The 24,494-nt window shown below is 40.3% G+C and overlaps 1 protein-coding gene across 1 annotated transcript in view; it reads left to right on the top strand.

The window, feature by feature from the left end:
• The window catches only part of GAD2 (glutamate decarboxylase 2), a 53,229-nt gene that overhangs the window by 6,416 nt on the left and 22,319 nt on the right, over nucleotides 1–24,494 (top strand). Inside the window, exons 5-10 of the mRNA XM_084254155.1 lie at nucleotides 678–768; nucleotides 1,300–1,412; nucleotides 5,442–5,557; nucleotides 12,792–12,871; nucleotides 22,120–22,174; nucleotides 23,689–23,805. Of these exons, the coding sequence (XP_084110281.1) occupies nucleotides 678–768; nucleotides 1,300–1,412; nucleotides 5,442–5,557; nucleotides 12,792–12,871; nucleotides 22,120–22,174; nucleotides 23,689–23,805 (572 nt within the window). The remainder of the gene's footprint in view (nucleotides 1–677; nucleotides 769–1,299; nucleotides 1,413–5,441; nucleotides 5,558–12,791; nucleotides 12,872–22,119; nucleotides 22,175–23,688; nucleotides 23,806–24,494) is intronic.

Below are 24,494 nucleotides of genomic sequence, written 5' to 3'. Positions count from 1 at the left end.
GTATCTTCCTGAAATACAGTGATATTAACTGCATTCAGGTTTACTTTAAATCTCAACTATGATTGTTTCATTGTCTTTGCAATCAAATAGACATTAAAAAATTGAGTTTGTCCATGCCATCTTTTCACCAATCATCACCTTTGAATCCAGGGCAAATCACTCCACTGAGCGTCCTATTTTCTCATTTTTGCCTTGTCTTTTGTAATCATCAGTCATTTGTCACTGATATTATTATGAATGTTGACATGCCTGGCGGACGTCAAGGTATGACTGATTCCCAGAGCAGCTTCAACAACAACAAAAAAATGGGCAGGGTGGGAGGGATTTTTAGCAGCATGAGTGTATACAAGGAATATCCTACCTTTAGCTTTGGGTTGTTCCAGCATTTAAGTTTGCAAATGTATTGAAAGAATGATAGGAAATAAACTAGTGTTCAGACTGCAAACCAAATTCGTGAAAGGATATGTTTAAAGGGAGTTTTAAAAAATGTGTCTTTAAAAATAGTAAAAAGTGCTCTTTGGGTGTGTGTGTGTGTGTGTGTGTGTGTGTGTGTTGAGCTTCTGAAATGGATTTCCATGAAAGGTATTTCAAGGTTCTTTAGTTCAGGAAATCATGTGCTTCAGTGGTATTTATTTTCATTTCATGTAATTCTGAGTCTGATATTCCATTCTATCTAGGGCATCCCAGATATTTCAATCAACTTTCCACTGGACTGGATATGGTTGGATTAGCAGCGGACTGGCTGACATCAACAGCAAATACTAACATGTAAGTAGCTAATGTGTTTTGTGTAATCCATGATAATTAGTGATAATTATTATAGTCTTTACCTCTTATGATGTTGTCCCCTTTTTTAAGTGTCTCCTAAAACAGTGACACAAACTTCAGAATTATATGAGTAGCCTAACAGATAATAGTCCTGATATATATTCCATGCAATCAAAGTTATACAAAATTTTTCTAAACACAAAAGGGACTTTTTTGACATTTTGTATTTACAATGATGCCTAATGTTAGAGGAAAAATGAGATGATATGCAATCTTTTAGATAGCATTACTCTTTAATTCTTTATTCAGTATGATAAGTAACTCTGGTACATAATGCCAAAAATTGAAGCTCTTGGCTTTCAGGATATAGGAAAATGAGGAACCTTTTAGAAGATATAATTTTCTATGCTTACTGCTATAATCATAACATTTGTGAATATAGAGTTTGAAAAAGGAAATAGTTCTATAGCTATTGGGTAGTGAATTTTTTCTTAGCTACATACATAAAATGTGGCCTTTACTACATTTCAGGTTCACCTATGAAATTGCTCCTGTATTTGTGCTTTTGGAATATGTCACACTAAAGAAAATGAGAGAAATCATTGGCTGGCCAGGGGGCTCCGGTGATGGAATCTTTTCTCCCGGTATATGATATTTCAAACTTTCTTCATATTTTTCTTCTGACTTGTAATGCCTCCTTATGAACCTTGGAAAGATTAAATATCTAGTCTGCATTCCTGCTTAAGTAAGCTGTATGCTAATCAAAAGAACGTGATTAGTGCTCGTGATCACTGCCCACGTCTCCAAACCAACTATCCCATGCTTGAACATTAGTCATTTGTGTCCAAAAAGAGCATAATCAGAGATGATGTTTGCCAGTATTTCCATTGCCATCCTTAACACAGTGCATATGGGTAGAACAAAAGGCATACGGAGTCCTAACAAGGAATTCATTCAGTAAGGCTCTTCTCAGAATTAGTGAAAGGAGAAAGGCAGCCACATTTAAGCACCCAGTCTATATCTTGGGTACATAACAAAGCAGACCTGCTGAATAGAGTCTCTACACCCTATCCCCTTTCAAGTAACGAGCAGGGGGAGCTGATTTATAATAATTTTAAGGTGGACAGAGAACCCCTCAGGAAACAATTTCTTAGACCTGAAAAAGAGGGTAATGATTTCTTCAGGAGGTTTCTCATTCCTTTTCTTCTTTATCATGCTGCTCAGTCTTCTCCTCCCTACCTTTTATCACCATTTACCTATTCCAGTCCAGAGAATCAGCCTGGAATAAATACCCTTGCCCTTGACTCACAGGTCTGTGTGCAAACTTGGTCTGATATGGAGAAGAAGTAGGAGTTAGGGAGGCAGCAGGAAGAGGGAGTCACTGAACCATGGAAAAGAAACCTGGTGTGCTGACTGCTGCCTATCAGTGGCAAGAGTGGGGTGCTCACAATGGGCTGGTGCTCCCTGAGGGCTCAGTTCACTGAGTCTGGTTCATTGTGTCAGGCTCAGAGAAGGCCAAGTCCTTATCTCACTCAGCAAATCCACAGACAAGCAGATGAGGAGGGAGAGAGATCATAAGGAAAAAGCAAAAGCAGACATGATGAATGTGAACAGTGACCTCAAGGCCAGCATTTAAATTAAACAGGTTTGCCTATGAACTCGGATCTGCCCATTTGTTATATGTTTGTAAAGGTATAGCACAATTTTTCAAGTGCTGAAGGAAAACGTGTGAGTTAAATGGAAGGGAAAACTAGCCTTTTCCCCCTCTTTGTCATTGGACAGTCTCTGATGATTTTTTTTTTTTTTTTTTTTTTTTTTTTTTTGTGGGACCCTCGCCGGTGGCCGGGGAACGAACCGGTGCTGCAGAGGCTGCGGGCAGCCTCGCAGCCCAGCGCTCAACTGCTGTGCCACCAGGGGAGGCCCGGTCTCTGATGAATTTTAAGGGAGCCTTTATTTTGTAGGGCATTTAGGACTTAAGGGATGCTTTCCAAAGGAACACCCTATTGAGAGAACTTTGTCATCAGTGTCTGGAACTGATACTTATAAGACATTTTCAAGAGGAATTAGGTAGGGTGCAGAGCTCAACACCACTTCTCCCTTTCTTCTTCTTCCATTTATAAGGTGGGTTCTATGACTGAGTTGCCCCTGAGGAAGCCAGGAGCAACCCAGGCTCTCTTTAAGTGGTTCATAGAAAGGGAAAGAACAGCTATTCTTTTGCTACTACTACGGGTGGGGGGAAGGGCTTGGGCCAGGCCTAATTTACCTAGCTAGTCCTGGAACCCGCAAGCTCCAGAAAATCTACCCAGAGAAAGACTCCTCTTTGTTAATTCCACTAAGCCAGACATGGAGATGGGAATTACCTCCCCATCCTCATCAGTGATGGGGAATGATCAGATAAAGGAGACTTAAGCTTGAATCCTGGATCCTAAGTACCCATACACTCTCAGTCCAGGATGGAAGCCCACAGATGTTATGACACAGTGTATGTGATGATGTAGTCATCACAAATTGGGGAGGAGACAGGATAAAAGGCATGAAACCTGCTTCTGTTCTGCTTTCTATAGCTGCCTTACCTGTCAGTGGATGCCTGTCTAGGTAGCTTCCAGTCTTATTCGTGAAGTGAAGATTCGTACTATTTAAGGGGTGGAGATAAGGGAAATCATATATCTTATGTCCCTAAGAGCTGAATGTCCCTTTGCTTGGGACTATTAAGGGTTAGGTCTATGACTTCAATACATAGCTAGCTCAGTTTGCCTTACCCCACCATCTATAACATCCAGAGGCTTCGTGCTTCATGGAAAGTCCTTTGGGGCTCCTTGGAGAAATTTGCTTGTATGAGTCACCTGCACCTGTGAGCCAGACAGAACTGGAACAATCCTCCCAGCAAGTCATGAAGGACTAAGAGGGGAAAAGGGAGTGTTGGGCTCATCACAAAACTTTTCCTACTATTTTTCCTAATGAGATTTACAGTGTTTCAGGAACTGTTTGCATCTTTTCTCTGGCAGATTTGTGGGATATAAGAGTATGCAGGGGTCATGCATCTGCCCTGGTGCTGTGTTTTCCAAAGCAGAAGTCCAGGAGCCTCTTTTTCCTCTCAGGAATGCTGGCCCTTTAGACAGAAAATGACTGAGCTGCAAAACGAAGGGTAGGAAGGCAAAACTGGAAACTTCTTGGATAATTGTACTGAAATGCACCTTCTTTGTATACATTTTCTCCTTTTTCCCCTGCTTTCTTTCTCCCCAGCATCTTTAAGAACAACTAGGGCATTGACTCTCCACTGGGGCTGATCATTCCTTCTGGGGCAATTTTGGCAATGTATGGAGATTTGGGGTCATCACATTGGGTTGAGGGGAGATGGTGCATAGTGCTCCAGGTATCAAGTGGGTAGAGGCCAGGGATGCTGATAAACACCCTCCAGTGCCCAGGACATTACAAGGAATTATCCAGCCCAAAAGATCATTAAGTCAAGACTGAGAAACCACAAGCAAGAATGGAAGTTCACTTAAAGTTGGTCCCTTGCCCACTAATGACTCCCACGATCAGTCTTTCTGACAGGGTGTCTGCTCAGAGCGGATCTGACCTGGATTCTGCTTATCCCATATTTCTAGGGACTAGAAAAGCTAGGAATTGACTTTATAATAACTGAAGACGGAGTGAGATGTAGGTGATAGAGCCTCCCCTGAGCAAGGCCCAGGGCTCATGAGCTTGTGGCCCTGCATGGACCGATTGGCTTAGCACAGAGTCCTGCTGCTCTTTGGTCCCACCAGAAGGGAACCTAATTCAAAGCACTGAACAGTGGCAGGGCCTCTGGATGAGAGGGGAGACTGTGCCTTCATTCAGCCTCAGGGACTCACAGCTTCCATGCCAGTAGATTCATCTGCATTCATAATAACCTTTTTTCTAGACAGCAAGCAACCTAAGCATTCTGAAATCCTGGGGAAAATCTCTTCTTTGTTTGTCAAATGGGACCTTATTTGTAAGAGACAAATCTGAGAGTATGAGGTCTTTGACAATCTTAGAACAACTCAGGAAAAGTAATTCAATATGGACTTTAATTTTCCTTAGTTGTGTGTTTTTCTATAATTATGGATAAGATTTTTTAACCATTATATTTCAATGACAATTTTGAAGAGGAAGAACTGTTTGAGGGGGGATTGAGAGACTGTGATGAGGTGAGCTTGAAAGTTTATTCTTGTCTATAGGAATTGTTGATTTAATGGTCCACATCATTAATAGCAATTGATTTGACTCAATCCAACTGCAAGGCATTGCATGAACTGAAATGAAAAGAAGGAAGTGTTCCCCATGAGGATATTAGTAGAATTTTCATAAGCCTAATGCAGAATGACCACACTCATCAGCCAGGTAGAAAGGCAACATTTCTCAGTTCTTGAAAGTCTTTTCCAAGGCCTCCCAGTAACAGCAGAATCCAGTGTAATTCTCCCAATGAGATGGGGTAGGTAGGGCTAGTTTCTGTCTGATATTTAGGCCCTATAATTCTTCTCTGGACCCTCTTAGCTAGTGCCTGAGTTTGAGGATTCAGTTTAATAGGTTGCTAAGGTCTTTCCCAGTGTCCAAGGAGTACTGTAGGTCCGTGGAGATAAGGAATGTGCTTATGTGTGAACCCACGTTGCTGAATAACCAGAATAGGTAACTGTCGCTGTGCCCTCTAGGTGGTGCCATATCGAACATGTACGCCATGCTGATCGCCCGCTTTAAGATGTTCCCAGAAGTGAAGGAAAAAGGAATGGCTGCCGTCCCCAGGCTCATTGCCTTCACCTCTGAGCATGTACGTGTTTCAGTTCTTTCCAGGCTTAAGGTCACATTCCATAAAGGCAAGGTGAAAGGAATGATATTTGGAAATACTTTGTCTCCTGAGGTTCTCTTTCCAGAAGATACTTCTTGGGAGGGACAACATGGACAGATTGGTGGAAGGACATAGGGGGTGAAGTCTTTTGTCTTTGAAATTTCAAGGTCCTGAATCTGATCACATCTGCAAAGTCTCTTTTGCCATGTAAGGTGACATATTCTCAGGTTTGCAGAGTCAGGATGTGGATGTCTTTGGGAGGGAGGGCGTTGTTCAGACAACCAAGTCTACTATCCAGGAGAAAACTTTCATTTCTCAATTTCTCCAATGGTATAAAAACATGAGTGATTTTTTTCCGCATTTACTATTTTCCTAAAGTGTAGCTGGACCCCTGAATTGTTGTGTTATTTCATTTAGCACAATGCCTATTTCATTTAGCATGATGCCTTCAAAGTCCATTCATGTTGTCCCCCAAACCAAGATTTCCTTCTTTTTTATGGCTAAATATTTGTTGTACATATATATACACCATATTTTCATTATCCATTATAGTCTCAGCCTTAAAGTCCAGATAATCTGCTACCTTGTGGTCTCTGGTTTCTGCATGAGCTTCTGGGGCTCACACTTAATCTAAATTGCTTTAACCTTGTGGAGAAAGCCCAAGTCATATGGTCTGAGAATAATTTTGCTGTTTCCTTCTTCCCTGTAGTGAAGATGTAAGTGACCTACACCATTGTATTATCTTCAGGTGTATAACATAATGACTCAGTGCATAACATAATGACTCAGTATGTGTTGTGAAATAATCACTGTGTTAAGTCTATTTAACATCTCATCATCACATATAGTACAATTTTTTTTCTTGTGATGAGAACTTTTAAGACCTACTCTCAACCTATTTCATCTAGCATGATGCCTTCAAAGTCCATTCATGTTGTCTCCCAAACCAAGATTTCCTTCTTTTTTATGGCTGAATATTTGTTGTATATATATATATATATATATATATATATATATATATATATATACACACACCATATTTTCATTATCCAGGCTCCCAGTCACAGACCCTTGGGTTATTTTTATATATTAGCTATTGTGAATAATGCTGCAGATATCACTTTAAGATAATGATTTAATTTCCTTTGGATACATACTCGAAATTGGAATTGCTGGATCATATGGTATTTCTATTTTTAACTTTTTGAGAAATTTCCACACTGCTTTTCCATGGTGGCTGCAGCAGTGTGCATTCCCACCATGTGCATGGTTCTCTCTTTTCTACATCTTCTACTATCTTTTTGATAATAACCATTCTAACAGGTGTGAGGTGGTATCTCACTGTGATCTTGATTTTCATTTCCTTGATGATTGTGAGGTCGGGCACCTTTTCATGAACCTGTTGGCCCTTATGCATTTCTTTGGAATATTGTCTATTCAGATCTTCTGCCCATTTTTTTATCAGGTGGTTTGTTTTGGCTCTTGAGTTCTGTGAGTTCTGTGAGTATACCTTCTTCTCATGAAATTGCAAATTTGGGGTCTACTTCATTTTAAGGGAAAGAAAAGTGATTCATCTATACAAGAATCATTTGATTTTCTCTCTTGTACCTCAATTTACACACATCATTTTGAAAATGAAACATTCGAATAATGAACTTTTTGTAAAGTACCAATTGGTTCTACCTACAAAGTAATTTATAACAGATGAATTATTTTTTAATATATAATACCTTATATGTGACTATTATTTGACCATCTCCAAAATTATTCCAATATACACGAGCTCATTTGATACTCATGACAACTTGGTGGGTCAGGGAGAATGAGAGTACTACAGAGCACCGGAAGTGCTGTGTCTCTCAGAATACTCTATTCAGACCTCTCAGAGTCCTTGAAAGTGAGCCATGCCTTCTCAAAAAGTGCTTGTTAAATGTACAGATTATATCAATTTCACTTCTGGTGGTACCATCAAAATGTCTCGAGCCCCTGAGGCCTGGTGACTGCATTAGTACAAACTCTGAGGCCTGAGCAGCTAGCACTCTTCCAAGGCACCCCACCTTCTCAGTCCCTACGCTGGAGCTGGACTTCATAATTCATTCCTTGAACATTGGCTGCAAACTTGATAAATAAGATTCACATTATAACAGTTATTTTCTTTCAACTTCCTCTTTATCACCAAAAGTGTGTCCTTTGAAGTTCCAGGTAAGAAGGCAATACTGTGTCTATTTATTTGGGGGCTCTAGATCTTGGGGCCACTCCATCCCACATATCATTTAGTGTTGTTGCTTCCAGCTTTGGACCAGGCCATATAATCCCTTAGCCTTTTTTAAATTTTGCAATTACTTTGTCTCTACCAGCCCCAGAAACAGATCTTCACAGACTGAAAAGAGAAAATTACCAAGTCACGTTACAATTGACATCTCTGCATGTAGCTTTCCTTCCCGAATCCCGTGGCCTGTAGGGAGGAAGGGTGACATCTGCCACTCCTATGTGGTCCCAGTGGGAAGAGGAGACAAATGGCTGAGTAGAAGGTGGGGGAGTTACTGTCTCTTTTTAGGCCCTTTGAGAGTCTTCCCAGGTCCTAGACTTTTGGAGATTCACATGATAGCTTTATAAAACCTTGACATAGGGAGCTCCACATTAATATTAGGTAACTTGAAAAACCCAAACTTGATTTATCAATGAAGAAACTGAGCTCCAGAGGCTCTACCAGCAACTTTGTGGCTGAGTGGCAGGCAGATCCAGTGCCTCAGTTTCTCATCGGCCCCAGCATCAGCTGCTCTGTCAACTGTGGGCTCAGACACTGTGCCTCCTCAGCTAGCTGGCTGCTCTGAGTCCACACATGGCATCTTTTCTCAAATCCTGCTTTCCTGTGTTAGTTATTCTAGTGCTAATATTATTTTCTGATCTATTAAACCAGGTCAAGTCACTGTCCTTCCCTCTAAGTACTTAGTGTATAACTTGACATGTTTAGAGGTATAGAGATGAAAATGGTATTGAGAAATTTACCATCTTCCAGCATCCAAGCAGAAATGTCACACATTTCTGACAGGAAGGGACAATTTTTGTTTTCTAAATGACCTCTCTCTCTCTCTCTCTCTCTCTCTCTCTCTCTCTCTCTCTCTCTCTCACACACACACACACACAGAGCTACCAATCTCTTTAGTAGCCACCAGCACAAACTAGAACTTTCCCTAGCTGATAAGCTCATAAGGAACAAGCTACTAAAATTCTCTGATCAAATGAAACTGTTTTTTGAAAATTTGAATAAGACTAAATAAAACAAATAATATTACTATGAAGAAAATTATAAATAAATCACTGAGTTGAAATAAGGGAAAGCAATTAAACTCTGAGTAAGGAGTTCGAAGATCATTTCCTCTAAAATATAGTATCAAAAATCTAGAATGGGAAGGGATCTTGAAGATAACCTGGTTCAATACTCATCCTTTGCTGGAATCTCTCATATTTACCAAATCTTCAGTGATAGAAAAGTTTGACAAAAATTAATCTGATGAGTTTTATGTCTTTTTTTGAAAGTAAGTGTAGAGGCAAGTTAAGAGCCTAGCTGAATAATTCACATCTCTTTCTCTGAATCTTTTGACAATCCAAACCATGAGCTTAATTCCAAATTCCCATATTTCCTCCTCTGACACAGCTCCTCCAGAAATAGCTTTATTGAAAGCTAAGCACATCAAGGAAAAATGTCCTTCATATTCCTCACTGAAACTGGGATCTTTTAGGCAAATCACCAGAACTAACCCTTTCCACACACAATTGCTCCTGGGGCCCATTTCTTGTACATCTTTCCTGGGACCAGGCCCCAATATTCTCCTAACACCCCTCATGACCTCAGTGCACATCTGAGGTGAGGTGGTTCTCATTATTTATAGCAATAAAATCCCTTATTTATGCATAATTGAAACGTCAGTTGAATCATGTAGCCTATATCTGGATTACTATATTAAAAGTAGAGATATTAACTTATAACGATCTAAAATTTTTCATTTAATACAAAATAAAAAACATGGGCTTCAACATCTCTTACCCTTGACTCAAAATATGATTCAGTCCTAAATAAGCACTGGTTTTTATTAGGGTCTACAATCATTTTTCCAAAATCAGGGTGGGGGAGATGTTCAATAGCTCATTCCCCCGCCATTCAATTGATGAACAACTGATAATGACAAGACTTGATGACGGGGAGACACATCTGAATCCTTAGAGCTTCCAGTGTTTGTTCATGGTGTTGCCTCCAGAAGCCACCTTGGTCTGAAGACCACCATCCACCTGTCCCACGTATGCTCTGCACAGGTCCAGCTCCCTCTGAGCTTTCTCTGGGCACCTGATCTGCAGCTCATCAGCATCCAGGAGGTTGCTGTTTGGATGCTGCTCAGCTCTGATTCATCAACAATAAAATATGGTGCCAAGGATTCAAAAAGATCCTCCACCTGTTGTCTGCCGAGCTCAGAGAGGCACGCCATTCAAACTGTCTTCACTGTTTCTTCCTCACCAGGCAGTATCTATTTTTTTTTTCCTCCCAAGTTCCCTCCTCTCCATATGTCCCTTGCTGCATGTGAATAAGTTATCTCTCTGCTCCCTTTCCTGAAAATATAAACAGACTCCGTTCAGTACCTAATTTTCTTTTTCATGCCTCATGTCACCTCTGTTCCCACATCTTGAAACTTTCTATTTGGGAACATCTTTTTCTTTAAGTGTGCGGCATTAGGTGCAGTGATCAATTATCCTAGATAATTACTCCTCATTTGAGAATCTCTATTCTTTCTCATTAAAGCCCAAACAAAACTACTTCCTCTTGTTGACCAGGTGCACCAGATCTCTTACTTATCCCCAATTTGCCATTTGGCATTTTAGTGCTTAAGCTCATTCTCTGAGGCGCTTAATTTGAGTAGATTGTGCTTGCTCAGTGAGGCAGCTGCCTCCTCTGTTCTGTGTCCTCACGGCACTGAGACACTTAGCACTATGTCCCCTGACTCCTTCTCTTTGGGGTCACCCAGGGATCTAACTACACAAGAAGGACTTTTTTTTTTTGGCGGGGGAGCCATGCATCTTTACAGACCCAGTTAAGCTTTTCCCCAAATTCCCAGGTTTCTTGGTAAAAACTGTCCATTATTTTCTTTCTGAGGTTGTAAAAGGAGACAAATGGCTCTTTCTCGTTACTACTTAGCCACACTGGGTTTTCTAAATGTCTCTATTCAGTAACTTGATTTTCGGTTTATGTTATCTGTTGCCATTATGTCTTCTTGCTTATTAGACACACCTCCTAAAAATATGTGTTATCAGTTCCTCTGCTGCATACTTAAGAATTCAAATGAATCAAAAGTGGGCTTTTGAAGAGAGTACACTCTAGTACTCTCGCTGGAATGGCCTATGGAACCATGACTTAAAATTCCAGTCAGCAACCCTTTGGAGATGTAAATTGAGGTAGCAGAACTCCTTTTGGACAGCTTAATGATCTGTAGTTAATAGTAAGAGGCTGCTGGGCAGATGCAGTACAGCTGGGTTTAGGTTAGCTTTTCTCAGCTTTCCAAATTGTACAGTGATTACAGCCATTGAGATTCTGAATCCTGCCTGAATCAATAACCAAAAGCAGCAACAAAGAATTGGCAGTGGCTTGTCAGTGTGACCTTTCATCACATGCTCTTCGTCCGAGCCAGGGACCAATGCCTCCTTCCCAAGCCTGCCCCTGGCTGGGCACAACGAATCGTCCTTCTAACAATTTTGGGATGAAGATTGCTGGATTTAAGGCAAACTTCTCTTACTTGAGTGTACACAATTTCACTGAACTGGAGAGGAAATGTGGGCCTCCTCTTAGTAGAAAAATATAAATCTAGAAGCCACAAGATGCCCCGCTGCTGAAGGAGTTGCTGTATTCTTATGCCTGTCTGTAAGATTGGCTTGGATTACTGAGTGCTAGGGAACAGGTCCATCTACAATTTCCAAGGTCTTGTTATCCTCACTCAAAAGCCCAAGTGAGTTAAAAAAAAAAAAATGGACCAAGAACTTGTAGAGATATTTATCCAAAGAAGATGTGCAAAGGGTCAATAAACCCATAAAAAGATGCTTGATGTCACTAGTCATTAGGGAAACACAAAGCAAAACCATAAAGAGGTATTATCCCCATTAGAATGACTATTGTCAAAAAACGAACATTACAAGTGTTGGCAAGGATGTGGGAAAATTAGAACCTTTGAGCACCATTGGTGGGAAAGTAAAATGGTGTTGCTGCTGTAGAAAACAGCATGGTAATCCCTCAAAAGTAGAAGAATCATATGATCCAGCAATTCTACTTTGGGGTATTTACCCAAAAGAATGAAAAGCCAGGCTCAATATATCTTTCAAGTATTCAGTTCTTTCCTTGAAGAGAGGAGTGTACACCCTTGTTCAGAGCATCATTATCCACACTGGTCAAAAGGCTGAAGAGTCCATGTCCAATGATGCTAAACAGAAAAACAATATGTGATCTATGTACACAATGAATATGATTCAGTACTAACAAGGAAGAAAATTCTAACACATGCCACAATAGAGTTGTGACAACAGCTTGCTAAGTGAAATAAGTCAGCACAAAAGGTCAGTTAACGTCTGTTTCTACATGAGTCTGTTCAGATTCAGAGATAAACATAGAATGTGGTTACCAGAGGCTGTTGGAGGGAAAATGGGAAGTTGTCATTTAATGGGTCTAGAGTTTCGGTTTTACAAGATGAAAAGATCTCTGTGGGTGGGTGATGGTGACAATTATACAGCAGTGTGGACTTCAGGCTTTGCAGGGACAGATAAGAAATACAGTGGTCCCTTTCTCTGCAAGGGATACTTTCCAGAAGTCTCAGGGGCTGCCTGAAGAGGCAGGGAGTTCCAAAACTTGTATATACTATATTGTTTGCCTAGGCATACGTATCTCTGATAAAGCTTAATTAATAAATTAGGCACAATGAGAGGTTAAAAACAACAACTGATAATAAAGTAGAACAATTACAACAAATAATATACCACAAGGAAGGTTATATGAATGTGGTCTCTCAAAATATCTTAAAATTTTAAGTCTACTTCAAGTTTTTGGATCATGTTGACTGCAGGTAACTGAAACTATTGAAATGAAACCTCAGATTAAGAGGGGTGACTGTAGAAAGGGAAAAGAAAAAAAACAGTGAGGGAATGGTTCTTGACTTTGTATACAAATATGCTTTTTTTTCAGAGTCATTTTTCACTCAAGAAGGGCGCTGCAGCCTTGGGGATTGGAACAGACAGCGTGATCCTGATTAAGTGTGATGAGAGGTGAGCATGAATCTGCAACCCTTTGGGTTAAAAATTTGTAGATTGCACTCATGTACATCAGTCCCCAAACAGCCAACGACGGTGGAGCAAGCTTGCTTCTATTCTACCCCAGCCATGGCTGTTTGCTGTATGCTTGGAGTCCTGGGATGTTGTTGCTCAATGCCATGAAGACTATAACAACCCTTGATTGGATCAGAACCTTTGTTGAATCAATCAAAATATTCTGCACCAAGAAGGTACAGAAAAACATTCATCACCTGGGTACTTTAAGCTACAAAGAGTAATTTGAGCACTGGTTTATAGAGGTGCTATCAGTTGAGGCACCATGGATTGTGTGAACTTGAGGGAGTGAATGCAGAAAGGGACAGTTTAGTGAGCAGAAAGTGAATGATACCCCCGAAACTCATAAGCTTTATGATGGAAGCTTGGAGGGGAAATCGCGTCTTAACTAGCGCACAAACCTCCTAAGTATCCTGGGAATCATTGCAGGGGAGAGTGAAAAACAGGATATTCATGTAAATGATCACTACCTATAGTCCTGCAATCTCTTGAAAAAATAAATGCAGTCTTTAAGAGATTAAGAACTTTCCCTAAATTAAAGGAAAGCCCCTCTAGTAACCATTTATTTATTCACATGTATAATGAGACAGATATTTATGATTGCCCATCATGTCACTAAACTCTAGAAAACCAAAAGGCACGATCTCAGCCCCCCCACAATGCGTGACATGGGTGAGGAGGTGTAGCACCAGGAGGAGGCAGTTATATGGTTGAATTGTGTGGCACAGGTTTGAGACATCAGTAAGGCTTGAGAGGCTCCATGCAGTAGGAGGGGACTTGAGCTGGGTTTTTTAAATTGGAGATGAGTTGGGTGGGTGGAGGGTAGGGGCACCTGCAAAACATTGAACTGAAGTCATAGAAATGGGAATGAACTTATAGGACTGGAGGAACTAGAACTGACCAGAAGTGGCTGGTCAGATACATGTAGGGGAGTGAGTGGGAAGCAGAAAGGTCCACTATGGCAGATAAAGTTGGGGTTTTGAATACTCAAAAAATCAAAGTGATTAATTGTCACATCTCTCTCCGAGTGGCAAAAATACAAGAGCTTGCCACTTCTTATCAACACCTTTATATGCAGGTTGGTTTTGTGTGATTGCTTGCTGTGAACACATTACTTTTACTTTCAGGGGGCAGGGGTGGGGTTGATGTTTTGTTTTTCCTTTGGGAAAAAGAAAAGATAAACTTAGCATTAGCATCTGATGGGCCTAGAAACAGGATAACTTGAAAGCATCTTTATCCAAGAAGGACATCAATGAAACCACCCTTGGCAGTAAGAGAGAGGGACTTCCATCAGTGAGGCCAGGTGAGAGGCTCTAGCTGTGAGAACAGCATGAAATGATAAACAACCAGAGTGAGGCAAACATTTTCAAAAAGGAACTGCTTTAGGGCCTCCCTGGTGGCGCACTGGTTGAGAGCTGGGCTGCGAATCTTCTGCAGTGCAGGTTCGATCCCTGGCCCCTGGGCGAGGGTCCCACATGGTGCACAGACCTCTCCTGCTGCCCACTGCTCCCCTCAGCAGTGTACTTCGGTTCTTCTGCCTGTTCTGCTCCCCGCTCTGGCTCTGGTGAATTCTCTCACCCTCCCGCACTTCTGACTGTACCCAGTGCTTGTATAAATAAATAAATAAATAAATCTTTAAAAAAAAAAAAAAAAAGGGACTGCTTTATATTTTTAAGGCTACCAGTGTTCCTTGCTCTCAGGTAGTGAATTTGAGGCAAAATTTGGTAGAAAAAAAAATGCTAACGGAATAAAGGCTTAAATGACTTCAAAAGTTTTCTTAGCACTTATACATAAGGAGTCTAGAATTTAGGGAAGAATCATCTAGATAGAGCACGGTTTTCCAACCTAGACAAGCCTTCCTTATTAGCTTAGTTTGTAGGTGTTCTTGAGTTGAATCCCAGAAGGCTCCAGTCCGTGGAACATCAATCTTGCTGCTTCTACTCCTGGGAAAACCAGTTGAAGATAATTGACGTGGCCTCAGGATGAGTCCACTGAGTCAGACAGCCACCTAGTCGTGGGGACACTAGGCTGATCTAAGGATTCCAAAGAGAAGTGCAGGCCTGGAGTAAGGAAGAGCAAGAAGGAAAAGCATAAGAGTTGCAAGGAAAGTGACCCCAGCAGACATGTAGGAAGGAGACTCAGAAGTCCCTTCACTCACCAACAGCAGAGAAGGAGCCAAAAGCTAAGAATGCTAGAACAGCAGTGGGCCCTCAGACTTTAAGCTCAAAGAGTTTTATTCCACTAATTTTAGAAGTCATAAGTAAAACAAAAACATAATGCTAAGAACTGTTGTTTCAGAAAAGACCTCACTATCTGCTCCTCTGCACTGGGAGGAAGCACTTTAGTGCTTCCTGAAAAAAGGAGGGAAAAGGATAAGAAATAAAGGGTAGGAGAAACAAGGTCCAGGAGAAAAAAAATTGCGTAAAGTGTGTGGCAAAGCAGGGGAGAGGGAAAAGTAGAGGGAAAAATAGGTGGGAGCAGAAATCACAGAGTTTGAAAAAGGAATCAGTTACCATTTTTACCATCTACAAAGCAATAGAAGCTTACTTTTAAAATAATAGAAAATTACGGAGAAACTCACAGTTCATCCAAAGATCGTCACTAATAACATCTAAGTGTTTAAACCTATGAATCTCTTTTTCTAAGCATAGAGGTTTGTTCTTTTTTAATCTTTTTTTCCTGTACGTATTTGTGACCATGTTTCCTTTTCTAACTAGACATGGAACATAAATATTTTTCCACATGAATACAAATAACACACTTAACTACATAATACCTGAGGTCTGACTAAGTCAGAAAGTGTGACAGTACTTTGCAGAGCTGGCCTATTTGAATTCAGATCTCAGCTCCAGCACTAACTTGAACAACTATCTCTCCATCCCTCAGTTTCTTTGAAAAAAGAGACCAACTCATGGCCTCTGCTTCATAGGATTGTCAGTAAGTTGAAATGTGCTGACAAATGAAATATGTAAAATGCTAAAAATGATAGCTAGAACAAAGCAAGAACAAAATGTTAGTTCCCTACTGTTCCCTGCTAGTCCCTGTTGTGGGTGTTGCTGTTATAAATAATCTTTCCATCCTTCAGTGAATGTCCTCATGTGTCCAGGGCTTGTCCATTTCTGGTTATATCTTAGTATAATTGCTAACTAAACTATTGAAACATTCTTAGGGAAAGTAACATATCAGGCTAAGTTGCCTGTTAAAGGGTTTCACCAGTTTATTCTAGCAGTAGTATATGTGAGTATGCTAGGGAGATGAAGCAGTATAAGTCATTACCTGCATCTATATTCATAACTCACATCATCTGTATGACTTGAGTTAAAGATGGAGAGTCTGGCCTAATGAATTCAATGAAATTGAAATGGTGAGGTCAAGAACCCAGGAGAAGTCATATCTACCCACCACTCCAGTCAGAATCAGTTCAAACACTCTTGGCAGCCATATTGATTTTATGATCACATCCTCGTTAAAGTCAGGTGTGCAGTTCAGAAAAACACTTGAGACTAACAAAGGGCATATCTACGTACTTGTTTCTCATAATCAGCTTTACAAATTCTTCCTTTACTTAGCACAACCACCTCAAGTTCCATCCATGTCATCTAAAAGGTAGTATTTTATCTTTAACCATAACCTCCTTTCTCATTTCAAATGTTAATGTTTTCTCAGTTTTTTGTTGGACTAATCAGATATCTATATATTTGCTGATCTTTTCCATTTGCCAACTTTTGGATTTATTAATTATCAACTTTATAAAGTTTTTAATTCATTGAAAAGTTCACTCGTTCCTTTCTGCCTACATTGTTGTTTCCTTAGCTTCTTAGGTTAAATATTTAATTTGGTTATTTTTATTCTGCTGTTTAATTTCAAGAGCATTTCAAGCTATCTGCTCTCCTATGAGAATGATTTAAGATGCTTTTCATAGTTTTATATGTAGTATTCCCATGTCATTAATTTTTAATGTTCTTTAATTACAGTTTAGATTTCCTCCTTGACTCAAAAGTTATTTAGAATAGCCAAGCATGATTTCTTGCATGGTAAATTGAACTACTTATCGTAATCCTTTTCTTCTCTCTAAAACCATGTTCAAGCAATGGGGATGGTAGCTCAGGGAGGAAGGGGGGGGGGATTGTCAGTATACCTTGTTTCTCTGTATGCTGTAGGACCAAGAACTATCAAAACTACCCAACTATTGAAAGATGATAGAGCAATATATCTTAGTAGGAGGTTGTATGTTTCCAGAAAACCATAGTAGAAGCACTAGATACATCATTATGACTCTATAATTTAGCTTGAAAAGTGTCTTGCTAAGTCAAGGTAGGAGGCATTTCATTTAAGTATCATGAGTATTTTTGGAAGCCATTGCTGTGCAGTGCTAAAATCCTGGGTTCTGATGTCAGGCAGTGCTAGGTTTGAAATATTGACCCTCCTGACTCTGACATACTGCAAGTCACATAATGCCAGTACAACTGCTCCTTGAACCTCAAGGGTTGGGACTGTGTAGACCCACTTATATGAAGATCTTTTTCTATCCTTGGGTTGGACATTCACCAATTCAGTCATCCATGGGTGATGGTTGGTTTAATCTACTGATGAGGAACCCGTGGATACTATGCTGTAGAATAAGTCATCCCTGGATTTTTAACTGGGGGAAGGAGGCCTGGTGCCCCTAACTCCCTCATTGTTCAAAGGTAAACTGTATTGCTACTTATAATAATAATGATGAGATTGTTTAATGTGCATTGTTTACTGTATGCAAGGCAGGTTTCTACTTAGTGCTTTATAATGTTTTATACCTATCGCCTCATTTCATCTTCCTATAATTTGTGAGGCAGGTGCTATTGTCATCATTCTATAAATGAGTAGAAGGAAGATCTGGGGCAGAAACCCAGCTATTCAGTTTCCACATTTGAAGCTCTTAGCCATATTCAGCTGCCTCTTGAAACTTAATTTCCTTTCTGCAAAGTGAGACCAATAATAACTCACCTGTCAGGCTGGTGTGAGGAGCAGAGGACAAGAGGGAAGGCACAGACCTCTTCTAAAACAGGTAACTCGTTTTGCTGCTGATGTTTTGCTGTCAATAGTGGTCCCGACATTTGTCAATTTCTAACAGAAAGATTCATGCATCTTTTCTCTGGACACATCTCCGTGAACAGAGCCAAGCTCTGCTCACTTAAACAGTCCGGGAGAATTATCCCAGTTTCAGCTCCACCCAGGAGCAGGGTCATGGGTAACTTAAGCACCCAATATGTGACTGTTTAGATGCCCACCGAGAGGCACCCACTCTCCTGCACATGCTGCCTTTGGTAAGTTAGTTGTCTCCTTCAGAGCCATAGGAAGGTAACCATGAATCTGGGTCAAGCCCCATTCATGGTGTAATGTGTCTTTTTTTTTTTAATTATTTATTTTTTTAAAGATTTATTTATTCATACAAGCACTGGGTACAGTTAGCATGGGAGGGTGAGAGAATTCACCAGAGCCAGAGCAGAGAGCAGAACAGGCAGAGTGACGAAGTACACTGCTGAGGGGAGCAGCAGGTGCAACAGGAGAGGTCTGCGCGCCATGTGGGACCCTCACCCGGTGGCCGGGGATCGAACCGGTGCTGCAGAGGCTGCGGGCAGCTTCGCAGCCCAACGCTCAACCACTGTGCCACCAGGGGAAGCCCTGTGTCTTTTTCTTCTTCCCTCAAAAAGATGTTTCCTGCTCAAAGTGGCATTACATGATTTTTCCCCCTGGGTACTTTATCAATTTATCTGACCTGACAGCATCATATGAACTTTTCGAGGCTATTGCTGACTGAAATCTCAGTACAAAAAAGCCACATCCCAAGCAGAAGTCCTTGCTTGCATCATCCTGTTCTAAACCTAACAACTACCAAAAAACAGCATTACAAAGCATCCATCTTACTTCATTGTGAACCTAAAGCCTGGATTGTAAACATTAAAAATACACATTTTTGCTATAGCAATACTTTTAGACCAGGCATAGCGGATACAACAGCTGCACCAGGAGATGCTTGAGTGGAATGACTGGCCTGGCCAGACAACTTGTAATCCTCAGAGCTGCCAGCTGGTTGTCACCCGATGTTCTGTCACTTCCCGGCACATGGGCTGGCAGAGGAAACTCAATGCCGCATCTGGAGCACCTTCTGCTCACAAGGTGCTTCCCTCAGCCATGAGGGCCCCAAACCATGGGTCATATGAAAAGTACTTGGCTAGAACATTACACAGTTACTTAATTGCCCATCAGGGAAAATTCCCACTTCTCAAGTAATGTTGCCCAGTAAGTGGACCTAAGGCTACCTGCTCAAGAATCACTTTGGGGGCATGTTAGAAATGCAGATTCTGTCATATGTTTGTCTATTTACTATGTTATAGTTTGTTTTCTTTGCTAACATGTAAGTCCTGGAGAGTCAAAACTGTTCAGTTTAACTGATACCCCAGCACCCCTAACAGTGTTTGACACATTTAAATATTTGAGTGTGTCAAATATTTGAATGAATTCATTTCTGGGTATCACTATCACTGACAGACTGAATCAAAATCTCTAAGAGCAGAGGCAAGAAATCTGCATTTTAAAGACACTTAGAGTAAATTTTAAGAACAACTTTTCTAAAGTAATTCAGCCATTTCTAACATCAATAAAAGATGAAATATGTCCCCAGAGGCCCCCATTCTAGCTGTCTGGTCAGATGTGAAGGTAAAGTGAGCATATTAATATTTCTTTGGGTTAAAATTTTTCCTTCTAGTCAAAAGGCTCCAACAAATAAAGATTCATCAGCCACGTCTCACATGCCCGGCTCTGGGCAGCTCCAGCCAGGCCACCCAAACCCTTCCAGGCAGAGTTCAGCTGTAGTAGACCTGTAAGAGCTGGAATTTCCAAACAATTTCTAAGGCTTCTTTCTCTCAATCTCCTGGTTTACCTACAAAAATACTATGGCAATGTTAATGTGTTCAAAAGTGTATGTAAAAGATAAATGCAATTCCTAAATCTCTCGGAAAGTTGAACACTTTGCTTGTATCTGATCTCTGGGAGGCTGAACAGTGCTGACGGATGCCCTGGGGCTAAGCTGTGACGTAAAGGGAGAAATGAAGGGGGGCAGACACCTGACAGAGCTAATTGCCCCTGCCCACTCTGACACCCTGCCTCTTTGCCCCTCTGTCCTCCCTCTAGAGCCCCCACCTCACAGAGGTTCCCCCAAGGTGGGCTGCCCTGGTGGAACCATACTAAATGTGCATTTAATGCTCCTGTTGCCTTCTAACCTGACTCTCTAATCACTGGTAACCTGTTCATTACTGTTGCTCAGGTAATTGCATTTTAACTGCCTTTCTTTGGAAAACAGGTTCACATCAATCAGTGTTCTCAGTGTTCAGAGGCCTAATGTCTACTTTATATTCCTACTGTTTTACAACACCCCCTTTATTAGCCTGAAATGAAAATTGCAGAAAATGCTACTTAACTACTCACTATATTAATTTACAATAAAATTACATAGTTCAGCAAGAACTTAGGCAAGACAATACAAAAACATGTAATGAAGTAACCCAGTACTTGTTCTATATGCAAAATCATAGGGACAGCCACAGATGAATGATTGAGCCAGCAACAGCAGATGCCAGAACCTGCTCCCTACTCACCAAATGCCAGTAGCATGCAGTGTATATCTCTAGTGGCAATCTCCTCCCCATAATTTTTTTTCAAAATGTTTTATAAATACCTGGATCAATGACCTTGATGTGAAAATTAGCCAAGTTAGTGACCTCAAGACAGAGATTTTGCAACTACAGGTATGGATAGGTTCCGAGAAATGAATTGTTAGGTGATTTACTCAATGTGTAGCTGTCACAGGGTATAATTCCACAAGCCTGGAGGGTAGAGCCTACTACCTCCCAAGGTGTAAAGCACAGCCTGTTGGGACCGCCATCATATAGGCAATCACTTGTTGACAGATGCATGACTATACTCTGTCTTTGGCCCATTTTTTTATCCCAAAGAGGTAGGAGAGGAATGTTACCATGTACAATAATCTCAACTATAGAAGCTAACAATTATTGGATGCCTCCCATATGCCAAGTACTTTTAAAACAGTTTTGCATGTATTAATAAATTTAATACCTCAAACTCCATAAAGTAGCTCCATCACCAGTTTCTAAGCATTATAGGCACAAGGAAATTAAGTAAGATCACACATCTCACCTTACCTAGCTGCTTGTAGAAATCAAGAGTGTCCTCTGATGGGTATAATTGTGGGCTTCTAGTGCAAGCAAAGCACTGCCTGGGTTTTTACTTTAGGAAAGAAACATTTTGAAGATGAAAGAATGAGTCTCTCTTCAGTGCTTGTCTAACTGTTTGAAATTTGAGCCCTTGAACAAAGCCATCTGCTTTGTTCTTTTAGCACTTGAAATGTAATTAGGTAGCTCTTTTACTTAATATTTCCACTCAAATGTTTTTGGACTGTTTTTTTTTTTTCTTCCTGGCATTTGTCTAGATGTGAAATTATAGGTCCATTTATGAGAAGATTTGCAATACAAATGTTTTTCTATATGTTATTCGTTATTAAGTTTTACTCCAAAGCAGAGTTGTTTTATTTATTTTGTTTTTATTATTTTATATTTTTTTACATCATTCTTTATTTTTATACAGTATATGCTTTATTATGTCGGTTATAGTCCTAGTGGAATTCCCACCACCAGTTCACCCGTGTACCGTCACCATTGTCCCTTGTGCTCTCCCCACACCTGTTTTGATCCAACTCCCTTCCCTCCCCAACCCCCAAAAAATGTCTCTGGTTTACAGTTACCTGTGGATTTTGATTTTATTATAATGCTTTTTTTCCTGATCCCTAATTTGGATCCCCTACATTCCTCCTATAAGTGAAACCATCCGCTGTTTTTCTTTTTCTTTCTGGCAAAGCAAACTTGTTTTAACCAAATGAAGAGGATGACCAAAAAAGATAATTGTATGTAGTGGGGGGCCTGTGCCTTTTCTACAGAGTGTGGTCGGGAGTTTCCTGAAAGAATCAGAAATTGCACTTATGCTTCTTCCAGGGATGGCATTTCTTTCTGGAAATGCCAAGGAAGTTGTTTGAACTAATCATTATTATCAACAATTTACCTTAATAGTGTGGTCACTTATAAAAATAACGAAGTAAATCATAAGAAAATCTACAATGTATTTATTTTTCCTTTTAGGGGAAAAATGATCCCATCTGATCTTGAAAGAAGGATCCTTGAAGTCAAACAAAAAGTAAGTTTTTGTAGGAAACTCTATCCAGCCCATCGCAGGTTAAGATTATACATTTCTATCTCAACCAGTGTAGACAGACTTTGGTTTTATTTTAAGGAGAGGATCCAAGCCTCAACCTCCCAGCTCTAGTGAGAATATAGAATTTTGCAGCCACTTATTATTTATTTTCCCAAATGTAGACAGTTACTGCATAAATATATCCACAGTGATACTATAAGTTCCCAAAGCGACTGTCTTCCTATGTGCTGAAGGTTGGTGTGAATCAGACACATATATGGAAAATCATTTTCACAAGTGGAAAATAGAAACTAACAGAGCATGTGAGTTACTACTGTACAGTTATTTGAAAAGTGTCAGTTTTTCCTGCCTAGGCACATAACTGATCCAATTGATTCCCCAAATATTTAGAACTCTTTTTAGAATTACCAGGTTCTGAAGGCCTGCTGAAGATTCCCACAAAACTTGCCTATTTGTATCCTGGGATGATTTGCAAATCAGAGAACTTGTTTTGGGAACTCTCTCATTACAACTTTTAGCAGTTATAATCAACAATGTCTAGTTTAATGACATAACACATGTAATTTATTGCGATGAACTTAAATAGTTTATCTCTATCTGCCTTTTTTCCTACAAAGTGGCAGCAGGGGGGTTTCCTGGTTCTTTTTGTTTAGGTTTTTTTTAATTGATGGAACGTTTATTTAAAATATTATATAGTTTTCAGGTGTACAGCATTATAATTCAACATCTGTACATACTACACTAAGATCACCACCAAAAGGCTCCTTTCCATGCACCATCGCACACTTGTTCTTGTATTAGAAGTATCAATACTTCCAAGGAAGGTAAAACCACACGACTAAACCTTTGCTGCCACCTACAGGCTAATACTGTAACATCATGTCCCGGAAACTAACAGGATGGTCTTGGAGTGTGTTTATCTGCTTCCTTTCAGCAGCTGCCTATTATTTCCATCAATTTTCATTTAGCCAAGGTCAGACAGATGGATAAAAGCCATGATTTAATGTTTTGATCCATGTGAAGCCTCTTCTCTAAAGATCCAAATAGATTATCTGAGATTTTCTGAATAGGAATAATGGATTGGTCAGAGTTTCTTCTGTTATTCTGGTGGCGGTCCAGTCTAGGGGATTTAGTAAGCTTGGAGGTCCCGTTATCAAAAGGGGAGACTAGACAGTAAACAAAGGGCAGAAAGGACATACAGTCTACCTGGAAAATAGGACTGATTGAGGGCACCAGAAGATCAATCCTGTTTGGGTCCAGTGTAAGCTCCTGGGAGAACCAGAATGTCTGTTCTCATTAAGATAAAGGGGCAGATCTGACATACCGACTCAGATCTCATATGCCAGAGAGTGGACGTTGTTCCTACCAGGCTCCAAAGTGTCACTAACCCTTCTGACAATTCAAGAAACACAGATGTATCTGTAGGGGGAGAATTTCCTGTTTTATCAGCTTTTTGAAAGAATCCTTGAACCCATTTTGCTTTCTGATTTGCATAGGGATTTGTTCCTTTCCTTGTAAGTGCCACAGCTGGGACCACCGTGTATGGAGCCTTTGATCCCCTCTTAGCTGTCGCTGACATTTGCAAAAAGTATAAGATCTGGATGCATGTGGATGTAAGTATGCTATAAGGACAGCCACTAAATGTCCTTGCACAAGTTTTACCCATGGACAATGGGATGAAATCTCTCTCTCTCTCTCTCTCTCTTTCTCTGCCTCTTACTCTCTCTCCTCCCCCCTTCCCCCTTTAGGATCTTCTTTCCATTTATACTTTTACAAAGAACAAATAGCACACACTCACAGCATACAACATTGACTGGAAGCAATCTGAGGCTGATTATGCCTTCATGTTTCCAACAGGATATTATTTTTATTTCTAAGACCAGTATCCATGCTGAGTACTTAATACTCAATTCACTGAGCCCTTGGAGGAATAGAGCCTCCATGCACAGACCAGTCACACACATACAGATCTGACTTCCCTACAAGAATGATCAAAAGGGTAAAAAAGAATTGTGTTCATCAAAGGACTATGGTGATGGTGCACAGGTGAATTGGTGGTAGAAATTCTTTGGGGACTACATCTGAGAAAAGAAAGCAAACATTATAAGAAAAAAAGAATAAATAAATAAATTTTAAATAAATAAATGAAGTAAATTTTAAAATATTATCTGAAAACGCCAAAAAAATTTAAAAATTAAAATAAAGGCCCACTGATAGGAGACTGGCGTAAGAAGATGTGATACATGCATGCGGATTCAGATGAAGTGCTGCCTGCCATTGACAGCAAAACTGGGGGCATTTG

Source organism: Talpa europaea (genome assembly GCF_964194135.1).
Source record: "Talpa europaea genome assembly, chromosome: 14".
Classification (NCBI taxonomy): domain Eukaryota; kingdom Metazoa; phylum Chordata; class Mammalia; order Eulipotyphla; family Talpidae; genus Talpa; species Talpa europaea.
Note: the sequence above shows the minus strand (reverse complement) of the source record. Positions and strands in the feature narration are given on the sequence as shown.